The sequence below is a fragment of the Apteryx mantelli genome, chromosome 1 (assembly GCF_036417845.1).
Source record: "Apteryx mantelli isolate bAptMan1 chromosome 1, bAptMan1.hap1, whole genome shotgun sequence".
Taxonomy (NCBI): domain Eukaryota; kingdom Metazoa; phylum Chordata; class Aves; order Apterygiformes; family Apterygidae; genus Apteryx; species Apteryx mantelli.
The window spans coordinates 151,242,586-151,254,971 of record NC_089978.1 but is presented as its reverse complement, the minus strand read 5'-3'; the positions used below and the strand labels follow the sequence as shown (position 1 = coordinate 151,254,971).

At 38.3% G+C, this 12,386-nt stretch overlaps 1 protein-coding gene across 10 annotated transcripts in view; it reads right to left on the bottom strand.

Annotated features, from left to right (window-relative positions):
* EPS8 (EGFR pathway substrate 8, signaling adaptor) overlaps nucleotides 1–12,386 on the bottom strand; it is a 140,849-nt gene that overhangs the window by 5,178 nt on the left and 123,285 nt on the right. For all 10 annotated transcript variants that reach the window (XM_067306577.1, XM_067306561.1, XM_067306569.1 and 7 more), the window contains 3 exons: nucleotides 5,615–5,855; nucleotides 2,557–2,737; nucleotides 2,047–2,176 (listed from right to left, as the gene is read on the bottom strand). In XM_067306577.1, coding sequence (XP_067162678.1) covers nucleotides 2,047–2,176; nucleotides 2,557–2,737; nucleotides 5,615–5,855 — 552 coding nt within the window. The remainder of the gene's footprint in view (nucleotides 1–2,046; nucleotides 2,177–2,556; nucleotides 2,738–5,614; nucleotides 5,856–12,386) is intronic.

The following is a 12,386-nucleotide window of genomic DNA, read 5'->3' as shown; positions in this document are numbered from 1 at the left end:
GAATAAGGACACTCATTCTAAAACCCTGTGACTCGAAATACTACGTACACAGAAAGGAAGGTGCTTCTTCATGTTCATGGTAACGCAGCAGACTGGGGGCTAATGCAATCGGGAACTGTTCACATTTTAAATTTAATCAGTTAAAACTCAGATAATCGAAGCAGAAAAAAATATTCCAGTTACCATTTCACTAACAAAATCCAGTGACCTTCTTGTTAAACTCTCAGTACCTGTTTATTAACACTGGCAGAGCATTTATTACACAAGTTTTGACTGCTCAGTTTCCTGCAGAGTGGAGACCTACCTGAGGCAAGCACAGAGGGGAAAAAGGACAGACTTCTGCAAATCTGGTGCATTTCTGGTTTTCAAACCAACTTTCACCATGAAGATCAAGAGTGCTTTCTTAGATATGTAAGCAGGGACCCACATATATGCACAGAACAACCACAGAGTTAATTTAACACCCTATGAGACACTGGGTCCTTTGGCAGGACAGAGAACTCTTAAAAGGAAATGTTCTTCTCAGTGCAGTGTTAAAATTTTCATTTCCTTGACCTCCTTCACTAAGTCAGCATTCCAGAGGTATAAAGATCACAGTTCTTTTAATCACATCCTGAAACACTCTGGTAAAAAAAATATTCTATTTAAGAAAGAGAAAAAAATTAAATACTTTAAAGTTCTAAACCATAGAACACATACTACTTAATAATGATATGGAAGTAAACGTGTGTTTAAGCTATTTTAATGCTCTTTTTCTTTTTCACACTTGCATCTCAGTAGGCAGAGGTCTTTTTTTAATGGAACTTAAATGAGAGCATTGACATTTTAGAAAATTTGAAGAACGCACATTTATCTTCACTAGAAAATGATGAATTGCACTGGACCATTCTATAATGGCATATAGTCCTAAGAATAAAACATTTCTCCCCTCCTTTCACTTCCTCCTTTCAATGGGGCTTGAAGAAAGGAATAATACAAGTTTTAAGTAGGGATAGAAAGAAATGCTCTCTGATCCACACTGATCAGAAATATTGTAAAATACACGTCATTCTAAGCTCCTCTTTAAAAATATGCCTGGCAGTAGAAGCTTAAAAACATTTAAGCAAGATAGTCCCAGCTTTGTGGGGGGAGAGAGAGATTTTTATATTTTTTCAAGGTTTTTTTTAAAGCAGAATGTGAAGACTATAGCTTCTTGTTTGGGCTAGTCTCATCTGTAGACAATACCTAGGTTCGTTTCTGCACTTGCTGCATCAAGTTAAAAAAAAAAAGTCAGTTTAACTGCAATTTTCCTCATTTAAAATTGGTAAATATTTTCCCTACAACAACTCTGCATACAAGTTTAAGGTGTTTAAAGAGCAATAATATTGTAGTTAAAGTAAACTGCTTCAGACCAGTGAATATGGGAACACACTACTTTTAGCCATGGCTAAAAGATCCCAGATCCCAGCCACGTCATCGTGTCACAGCAGGAAGCATGTCTCCACGCAGGCCAATAAAAGTGCCTCAGCTTTAAACCCAAAACACCACAAAATTCAACAGCTCGCTCACTCCACCATTTTCAGAGGCCTAAGAAATCTGACCTCCTCTACACAAATAGAGCAAAACTATTGTGGTAGCATTGCTACCAAAAGCACCAGGACTACTTCTCCATCCAAGCACCAGGCAGGGCACAAAGCAAGAGAAAGGGCATTTCGCTCTCTCCTGTAGTTTCTCCCCAAAGGCCCTTTTTGGCTTCCTGCAACCTCACGAGCCTGATTACGGGACACAACGTTGTAAGCTTAAGTACTTAAGTACTACCAGACCCTTTTGCTAAAGCTTTATGGAACTCCCTTAGAAGCAGGAGCAGACCACACCGTGTTTTAGGATTGCTGCTTTAACGGCTTAATACCAAATACTGGGGGTATAGACATGATGGGCACCGAGAGAAAAACTGTTCCACGGAAAGGCCTATTCATTTCTATGGGTTCAAAAGCAGTGATTCAAACAAAACTTATTTCACAGCTACCAGCAAGCAGGCATTAAATTAGCAAGAAGGGTTATACCTACCTCTAGGGCAGATTTCTGTACCGTAATTTGGCTGTAGACTCGAGACCCTTCCGGGCAGACAGTCCTCAGTTCCTCCTTATTGAGGGAGAAAAGCTGTGCTCCCGTCAGCACGCCGAGGCTGTTAACGGTCCTAGGGAGCCACAACAATGATAGAAGAGACCAGGAGTAAGTAAAAATGCACCGGCCAAGTGAGAGAACATTGTTATCCCACATTGCCTCAGGTAGGGCCACTAAATCAAGACAAAACTTCATGCAACAGGACTCTTGAAGGCAATTCAGTATGCATCATAACCAGTACCTTTTAATGGAGGCTTTTATATAAAATTTAAAGAATATATATATATATATATATATATATATATATATATATATAGAGAGAGAGAGAGAGAGAGAGAGAGAGAGATAATGGAATTATATATATAATTGTTTGATTTCAAAAAGTGGACAGACAGCATCCAAATACAGGAGACTCATTTTAGTAAGTTTTCTTACATCTGCTCTCAAACTTACACAGGGTTGAATCCTTTGGACTGCAACCACGCTTTGACGTCCTCAGGCGACGAGTCATAAGTGATATTAACTACGGGGATGTTTGGTCGTGGCACGTGGAACTTCCTCTGGGCAGCGCTCCGGCCGATGGTGAGCCGGTGAATGAGTTCGTCCTGCACCTCCTCCATCTGGGATTTCCTGCCTGCAGAGAGAGGGGGGACACATGCACCACAGCAGTTATTCTCAAGGGGGCTTCAAAACAAAGAAAAGCCAGGTTGTTTCTTTTACCCTGCTGTAAACCTTAATCTATGTTTTTTTCTTCTTCTTCTTCTTCTTCTTTTTTTTTTTTTAAGATTCATTCACTAAGTCTGATTGAAATTTTTATGTTATTTTTATTTTCCTTTTTCCTCAGGAAATACTCCCTCTCCTCCCATTACAAAACAATAATTAATTTCACAAAAGCAGGCAGGATCCAAAAGGGTGTAAATATCTTTTCAGGCACAGAAAAGAGATTAATTTAGCACAGTTAAACTCTGCCCACAATAACTCTGGTATTACTATAAAAATACTTTGACACAGAACTTTAAGTGACCTCAAAAAGTCTCAGGATTTCCTTAGGATGGTATTTTTAGTCAGCTTTATTTAATATTCTCACTTGATACACAAGCAGTAACTACACCAATTTCTCTGATGGACTCTGATGTCAAAAGTCATTTCTTTTCTCCAGTTACACAGATGACAACAAAGGAAAATGACAACCTCACAAGAAAAAAAACATAAGATGGCAAAAATGTTTAATTCTCTAGTTTCCTTTTATACTCTCCCAAAATCTCTACAAGGACCTACATCTCTAGCCACTTAGACCAAAATAAATAAATAAAAAACAAGCTTTGCATAGGCTTTTTTTTTTTTTTTTTGTAAATCACCACCAGAAAAAAAGAAAAATACTTGTTTTAGCTATTTTCTCTTTTACAAAATAGTCCCAGGTTGAAAAGTATCTCTAATAAAATGTTTTTGAGGCATTCAGACTATTGGTATTTTTTTCCTCAGAGTCTGAATCAGATATCAAAACAACACGTGCTCAGTGATATGTGAAGGTCTGAGGATGGAATATACACGAGTAAAGCCTTTAGGCAGTTATCAAAGCATGAACCAGTTAATTTCCCAAACAGGAAGAGAGCAAGAAAATTGCTATCTCCCTTCTATTTACACAGATTTGAAAAGACTTATGTTTTAGCTAGACCATGACTATATCAGGAGATAAACATTTAGCTGCTAGATACGAGATTCTTACTCTTTTTAGACATGCTATCGTAAATATGTAAAATGCATGCTCAGCTTGAAGCAGTTTCTCTGTTTCATACTCTCAGCAGGGTTCAGGTGGGTCTTTGGGCAGCTATTTGGTGATAACTGTGAGGTACCTAAAGACCATTAACTCTTCAGCGACGGCTCGCGGTGAAGGTGCGTGGGCCCCCACACGGGCCCTGGGATGCCAGCGGCAACTGAGGGACGCAGCCAACCTGCTGCAACCTGCTAGTCTGCAGCAACCCTGCACACCCTGACCTGAATCTTGGTTGGTCCCCAAATTTTCTATCCCTACCAGATGGAAAGAAGGCAGTCTTGGGTTTAGGTGAACACATCTGCTACAGCACGCGATGTCCATTTTAAATGGAACTAAAATGATCATTTCTTTGGGGGAAAAAAGAAGTTCATTCTTGCTTTCTACAACTTTTTAAACTGTTTGGGTTTCTGCTTTCATTTAAGTAACAAACCACCTAAAACAGGACAAAGGTAGAAGCCAGCCCTACTGTTTCTTACAAGAAACAGCAGTGATGCATGTTCCTCCTGGGAAGCTTTCTCCATTTATAATTTCCAGCCAAATAATTTGTTAGTTGAGGAAACAAAAATGATCCCGGTGCAAAAGGGTCCCAGCCCACCTGAATTCAGAGCTTAGGAGAGAGCTTGTCTAACACCAGGCAATGTGAAAACAGCCTCAACTGGCTGCATTTTGCACCCCGAAGTGTGCTTATTCCAGAAGGCATGCAGGGGGAAGAAAGCCTTTCTGCAGAAAGGAATATGCTCGGTCCCATTTCGTACCTCAAATGGAACTGGGATGTTTTGATAAGACGGAGGTGCTGGGGATGGGAAAAGCTGCCAACTCTTGAACTGCAAAAAGCTCATTATTTTATATTGATAGCTATTGCTTTAATAGCTATAGCAAATGCTGGCCTATGAGTTTAAGCCAGTTGTAAGGTAAGCAATTACACTACTTAAAGAACATTTAGGGCAAAAATTATTGATTTATAGAGTAAGTTCTTTTAAGCCAACTCTTGCCTTTCAATTGATACAGAGTAGGAGCCTCAGCAGTCAGGTTTCATAATGCTTTTTACAAACTGCCGTAAGCAATGTTTCCCATGACCTCCACACTGCTGGGTACAGATTGTCATGTTTTGCCAGTCAGAGGGCTATGCAGTGCGTCCTTGTGTCCTCCTCAGGCGAGGACATGGGAGTTTGCTCAATGGCCTGTCACCTGCTGTTGCTTTGATCAAGTTAAGGAGATCTGATTATAAAATAATTCTCCTAAGAGACTATTTTTACAGTATGGTTCCTATGCATCAGCTAGACCTGTAAATCTTGTTATGGCCTTGAATACATATTTCAAAATGGTGTAAATGCCCTCAAAAGAAGGATAACCATTGATGAAAGTGTAAAAATTTATTTTAAAAGTGATTTAGACGGTAATGCAATAGTGAGCCCAGGAGGAAAATGTACATTAGCCTACCAGCATGGGCATTTGCCACATTGGATATCACTGATTAAAGATCCTAAACAGTCATGAAGGGAGAGGATGAACTTCTGTTTTGGAACTGGGACAAGTACTTGTAGGAGCCTTTTGCCCTCACTCACCACAATGATTAGAGAGGGTCAGAACACTTTATACACAGAAACTGCATAATTTAGACTCAGGCTGAAAGCCAAATGTTTCATAAACATTTATCTGAAACATATGATTTTAAAGATTAAGCAAAACACACAGGAACAGGACAAATATTTTTTCTTGTGTCTTGGACAAACTTACGATCCACAGGAAGTTGCTTGTGCCTCTGGCTGTCGCGCGCCACGCTGCCACCACCGCTGTCGCTCGACGTGCTGCTCTGGCGGCTGATGGTTGCTGGCGCTTTGGGCACAGGAACGGGTATCGGCGCTGGTGTGCTGGGAGGGAGTGGGACAGCCACGGGGACAGGAGCGGGTGTTGGAGGCGGCGAAGGAGTTACGGGAACCGGGTCAGGTTGTTTTGCAACATGGTCTATCCTTTGTTTCTGAAAACGCGCAGAGAGACTTGGTTCGACAGAGCTTGGACAAGAAGTCAGAGGAATTCAGGTTTTTGCAGAAAACACTCGGACGCTTGGCACCAACTCATCTCATTTATTCCAGAAAGACACCTTTCTTGCCAGATAGAGTTTTAAAATTTGCCAAAACTTGACCTCTCAGAATTTACCATAATCACATTACCTGCAACTCATTTCTTTCTTCCGGACAATGATTTCTATAAATGAAAGCATTTTTAAATTCAGAACTTCTGTTAGTTGGCACTTTTGAACAGCTTCCAGAATTTTTGAATTGTTGGAGTTTATCAGTATAAAAACATATGTTTTAGAGATGTTAAATAAAAAATAGTGAAAAACAAACATATCCAGCCACACCTAAGCCTGACTAATGCTTTAACTTATGAACATCACTGAGATTGGGGTTACTCATTATTTCTTGAGCTGCAGACATTGTGTAAGAAGTTCCTGCTCCTCCTACCAATTCAGTTGTGACATTTCAGCTACTTGTGTGACCATTATAAGCCACAGCAATGTAACAATCCGAAAAACAAAACAAAACACAAAACTCCACAATACTTGGGATAGTTTTTTCCCCCCTCTTTATGAAATCTGTTAAAAAATGTGGAAATTATCTTGCTATTAATAACTAACTGTGGCAGAAGTCACATATCAGGTGACTCAAGAGTAATTTTTAGGAATGTTTTCTTCTCCCCTTATTTGCCTTTACAGTGGTGCAAAATACAGCAAAAGGCACACATTTTCCCAAAAGGATCCCAGTGACGGACAAGCCCAGAAGTTCATAAACAATCTATACCACCCTTTTCTTTCAAACAGTTCAAAGTCTACATCTCACTATTTTAACAGTGCTCCCTCCCTGCAGTTTTGGACTAACGTAGCTCAAAAGTTTAATATTAAAGTTTGTTTGCTCAGTAGTGATACCTCATTTCTTGCTTATGAGAAGTTTGCTTACTTTTGGTAAGAAAATAGATGAGTTCATTCCCTAGACTCATTCCTCCTTCCTGAAATACACTTCCCTATTTCCTTGGAGGTATAAGGTTTATGACAGATTAAGTAGGAAAATATTTGTAGGAGCCATATGTTAGAATCTGAGCAGCACATCACTGCCCTGACAACAATCAAGTTTCATTAAACGCCAGCAACTGCCCTGACACAGAAATCTCCAAACTGCCAAGTCTAACTGGTAGGAGGAGAAGGAACACAAGGCATTTTGCAGTTAATGTAAACTGGGAACATGACAGCCACGCTGCACTGAGTTACACCAATGGAAAATTTATCTGATCAGCTTTTGTGGCCAGGCAATTAAGCCTAAGACAAACATCCTTTGTTTCCATGAAATAATTTTTTTATTTAAATTGTAGTGATTGGCTATTCAAGCATATATATAGTCCTACAATATTTTTCCTTGTTAAACCTCTATTTCTTCTCTTTTGTTCCTAGAGTTGAGTTGTTTAAGCACATTAATCTCAATTATTTTGTGTTCAGCTTCTGCAATACATTGTGGAGAGATATAAAAAAGTCATATGATTTACTACTACTTTGATGACAAGACAATAATTGCTTTTTAAAGTGTCAAATGCCAAAAAAGTGATATGCAGAATATAAAAGAGAAGAGACAGAATAATGTATACTCAAGAAATCTGTTCTTTGGTGGAAACCCGAGTGCCCTAGTAGGTATATAGTAATTATACCATAATTTATAATGTATAGATGTACTATGGTATATCCAAAATCAGGCTAGTGAATTTAGGTCCTTCACAGGTATTAAAATGTCATACTGATACTCGGAAATAACTTTATCTTGTTCACAGATTCAAAAATTCTGGACCATTATCCCCACAATGTACTTTCATGTGTGCCCCTGGCCCTGACTTTCTCAAACAACATGCAAGGAAAAAGCACTGCTCTTTTTATGGTAGAGATGATCCATTACAAAGCAAGGCATCCACTGCATATCACCGCAATCACAATTCAGAAAAAGAGTCAGCTAAACACTACATGTAGCTCTCAATTGATGCTACTAATGCAATTGCTGAACTGTTGTACTGCAACCACAAGCCTCATCGAAATGACCTGCTGTAAGCCGCAGTGAAAAGAAAAAAGGAAGCCTCACTCAAATTCTACATTTACAGATGAAACCAAATTGAAACATGCTTCAAATTTTGTAGAATTTTTTTGCACAAAAGCCAATTAGACATTAGAAGCAATTTAACTTTTTTTTTTTTTTTTTTTTAATTCCAGATCTTTTGAGGACATCCACACCTTTTTCCGGGCGCTTCTACTGATTTCCGCAAACAAAGCAAACATGCACTTTGGCATTTTGTAACTGCATAGCCCAAAAGACTCATTTTTGAGGTTCAATATCAGAAGAGCAATTTTTTTTTTTACCTCTGAAAGCTCTCCCAGCAATTGCTGTGAGGAAAACAAAGTAAACACATCAAATAGTATTGTTAAAAAGTTAAAAATAACCGCCCCGCATATCACTCCTGAAATTTCATACGCATTAGCAATTTAAAAAAAAAAGAACATCAGTACTAGTAATTACCTCTTCTTACTCACTAAGCAACTCACATAATGAGTTATTTCCATTTTCTTCTTTTGAATAATGGGCGAAACACTGGTTACCCCAACATACATAAGTGATATCATATAAGCAATGAGCTCTTTTCAAAGCACCTATCCAAACAGACTGAAAACTTAGAAATAAGTGTAAAAAACAAAAAAAAAAAGAAAAAAAACGCACCTGAGAAAGGATATAAATCATAAGATAAATGTAGGCAACACTTGAAACTGTACAATATTAAGAAACAAATCACAGCAAGTATTTTTTTAAAAAGCACTTATTTAAGCTAAAAAATGTTGGCTAACTTACAAAATGATGTAATGGGGGCACTGCTGACAGACATGTAGCCAGTGTTTTGCTGACTGCTACCAGAATGATGAACACTCCTTGTTTATTTCCTCCCCCTCTTATTTATTTATTTTTTTTAATAATGGGCCAAATTGTAACTCATGGAAATCAGAAGAAATCCATTAAATCATTTGGAACAGTGATGATATACACTTATTAAAAATCTGGATATACCAGAAAAGCTTTCTATTATTAGTATTATTGAATTTTTTTTTTTTTGACAGAAACATCTCTGTATTCCACATAAAAAAATGTAGGTTTTGATTATCTTTTTCAATATGCTTCATGTTATATCTTGTCAAAAATCAAGATATTGCATGATTTGAGCTACTTTTATGGAAGTAAGATCATGAGTCTCAACAAAAGTGATGAGTATCAACCTCAACTCTTGATCATCACAGAAAAATTGAAAACAATACATTTTCAAATATAACAGAAACAAGATATATATGCTTTCAAACTATGGAAAATACAGACTTAACATTAAAGAGTCATCAGATATTAACCATAACTAGAATTAGTGCTAGGAAATGCTCTCATTAAGTTAACACAGACACAGACCTTCCTATTTATTCTCTTGCTGAATATTTTAATGTCACATTCTTGTTTGCATAGCGACAGAATTCACCAAGAGGGCTGAAGCACATTCAGCCTTGGTTTTGTCAACAGCGTTGTGCTTTGGGTGTTTTCTTGAGACTCATGCCAGGCTCTCCCATTTGGAACATGAGCCTCCTACCTTTGGCTATTTTTTAAGAGATAAGAGTGAACCAATTGTTCATCTATAACCAAAAGGGACAAGGAAGCACCCAAGACTGGGAGAGAAAATTTCAAGGGAGGTCTCTCACCAGAATTTCCTTTGGTGGGCTCGATTATTACCCACAGCCAGCCAGCTGCCTATTAAAATCCCATCGCAAGGCACCTAACTCATACTTTGCAGAGTGTTAAGGAATGTATCTTTTAATCAGATTTACAAATTCCAATCCCACAGCACCAGGCACACAAAAGTTGTGTGTGATGATGATTAGTGTCATCAAACCTAACCCTTTTGATATATACGGGTCTTTCTACCCCACAGGCAGCCAGTTGCTTCTGAAATGAAAAAAGCGATATCACAACAGCAGGCTAGAAAGCAAGAAGCACCTTAGAATAGAAGAAACAGACAAGAAATTTAAACAGAATTTAATTATTCAAATTGGTATTAGACAGCATTTGTCCCCATTTCTTATAAAATACATTTTTTAGTGGGTGAACTGGGAACATTTAATTCCTATCATTAATCAAGTCCTTTTCACAGACACTCAATGGCCCTTCTGTATAATAAATGCCATCCCATAATTTGGGACTGGATCAATGTTGAATTGGACAGAAAAATCACTATTTTTTAAATCAGAAAGTTTTGGTTCAATGGCAACTTTAAAAAGCATTTAATATGAAAGGAGGTAAAACAGATACTGGCTCATGGTCAAGAATTATGACATCTCTTTGGCCACTACAAACTGAGCACCTGGCAACTATATCTCTTCATTACCAGACACTTTGTGATCAGCAGGAAAGACACCAGCTGGCAAAAGATGAGTATGACACTAAGAACTAAGTTTGGGCACAAATGCTCTGCTTGAGGGGAAACCACTTCCCACAGAGGGATATTTTAAGAGAATAGCTAAACAAAGAGACTTGACAGAAAGGTTTTGATGGTAAGATTGCCAAGGAAGGCAAAGGATGCTTGTTCAAAATGAGGTAGAGAATTTTTTCTTGGCGCTTGCCTATCATAAAAAAAGACTCTATAGAAAACATATGTTCTGTTGCAACAACTTTAGAAGTGAGTAATAAGAATTTGAAATGCTATAATGAAGGAAAAAGATTTAAAAATATTTAAGCAATTAGATGAATTAAGATAGACCTATGAAGGAATACTAGTGATTTCCACACAAACATCCACAGTTATACTGTTGATGACTGACAGCTGCTCAGCACTGAGCAATGCCATGCCAAAACCCCACAGTCACTGCGGGGGCACAAGTCTCAGACTTCGGGAGAGACCTCGGGCATTGACACGGACCACGCTCACCCTGACACCAAAGGCAGCACAGACTGACTTTCCACCTGAGACTACATCATGCCCCTTACATGTATTGTCACACTGCTGTGGACAGTCACATTTTTCATGCTTTTTTAAAATAAGACTAATGGACTGCATTTGGCTTCACTCTCCATGCCTCAGTATTCCATACATATCATGGATAAAATACCTGCCTCACCTCACAAAGGGTGTCATGAGACTAATTATCATGTCCATAAAGATACACATCTCTATCCTAACTATATTTCTCAGTTTTCCTTTTAAAAGAGTAGAAAAAGTTAATAAAATGCACAGTGAACAGGAAATATATTTATGAATTATTCTCTAGGTCCACCAGAAATATTGTACATAAGAAGATGTTAAAGTGCTTGGGAAACTGTTTATATTCATATATAATGGGTGGTGAAGTTCCACTGTTATTTCATGATAAAAGGCAGACCAAAAAGGCCAACACCACAGGAAACTTTGATAACCAGTAATTAACATTAGTTGAAGATATAAGCAAGCATCAAAATGCTCTACTATATGTACAGAAGTACTAAACGAGTAAGAATATTGTTTTACTGGAACTAATTCAAGAGTCTCTTTCCTGACCAGCAGAAAGGCAATGTTACAGCCTTGGACTCACAAAAACGATGAAATAACTACCATATTGCTTGTAATATTCCTGCAAGTATCATCTCAGACAACTCAATGCTTTGAAGCAACTGTTAGGACCTGGATCCTGAATGGGATTGAGAGGGGGGAAAAAAAAAAAAAAAAAATCAAAATTTAATCCAGTCTGCGGACTCAGAGGTCACTAGCAAAAGGCACAGAGCCAGACTAAAATGAACTTTGCTTTTCTGAGAATAATCGTGATAACTAGACATCCATCTATCAGAGCAAGGTTGTCAGTCTGTAGAATAATTGAATGAAAAAATAATGTTTCAATGCAATCCTTAATCCTCCATAGCCTGAAAACACATTTTTGTCACCTATGCTTTGAAGGCCAGTAGTCTGTAAAGAAATACATTAACTTTGTATATAAATATAAATCTGCAGCATAAAGAGGACCAGGGTGCTCACCACAACTGACATACTACTTTGAAAGGCCTCAAATGCTTCACAGCTATAACAAAAGCCAATTTAAGAGACTGGCAGAAACCCATGCAGCGGAGAACCTGCTCGTGCTCAGTGTTTCCCAAAGGCGCTGATGGGAATTAGCTTCCCTTTCCTACTCTACCCACAAGTTCTCCTGTTTGACCTTGAGCAAGGCAGTGATCACTTCAGTGTCTCAAGTCTCACCGAAATAGCAGCACTAATAACACTGTGATCAAAATAAAGACCGTTAGGCAAACAGGGCCCAAACGAACGACATGTCTATCGCAGAGAAAGAGACAGAAGAGCACACTCAGGAGTCCTAAATTTATGACAAGTCACCATAAAGTTAAGAACAGCATTACTGACGCATGTCTTGGTAAGACTCCCTTTATCCTGCGCAATTCATTATGTTCCTAAATAGTTTCACAGTATT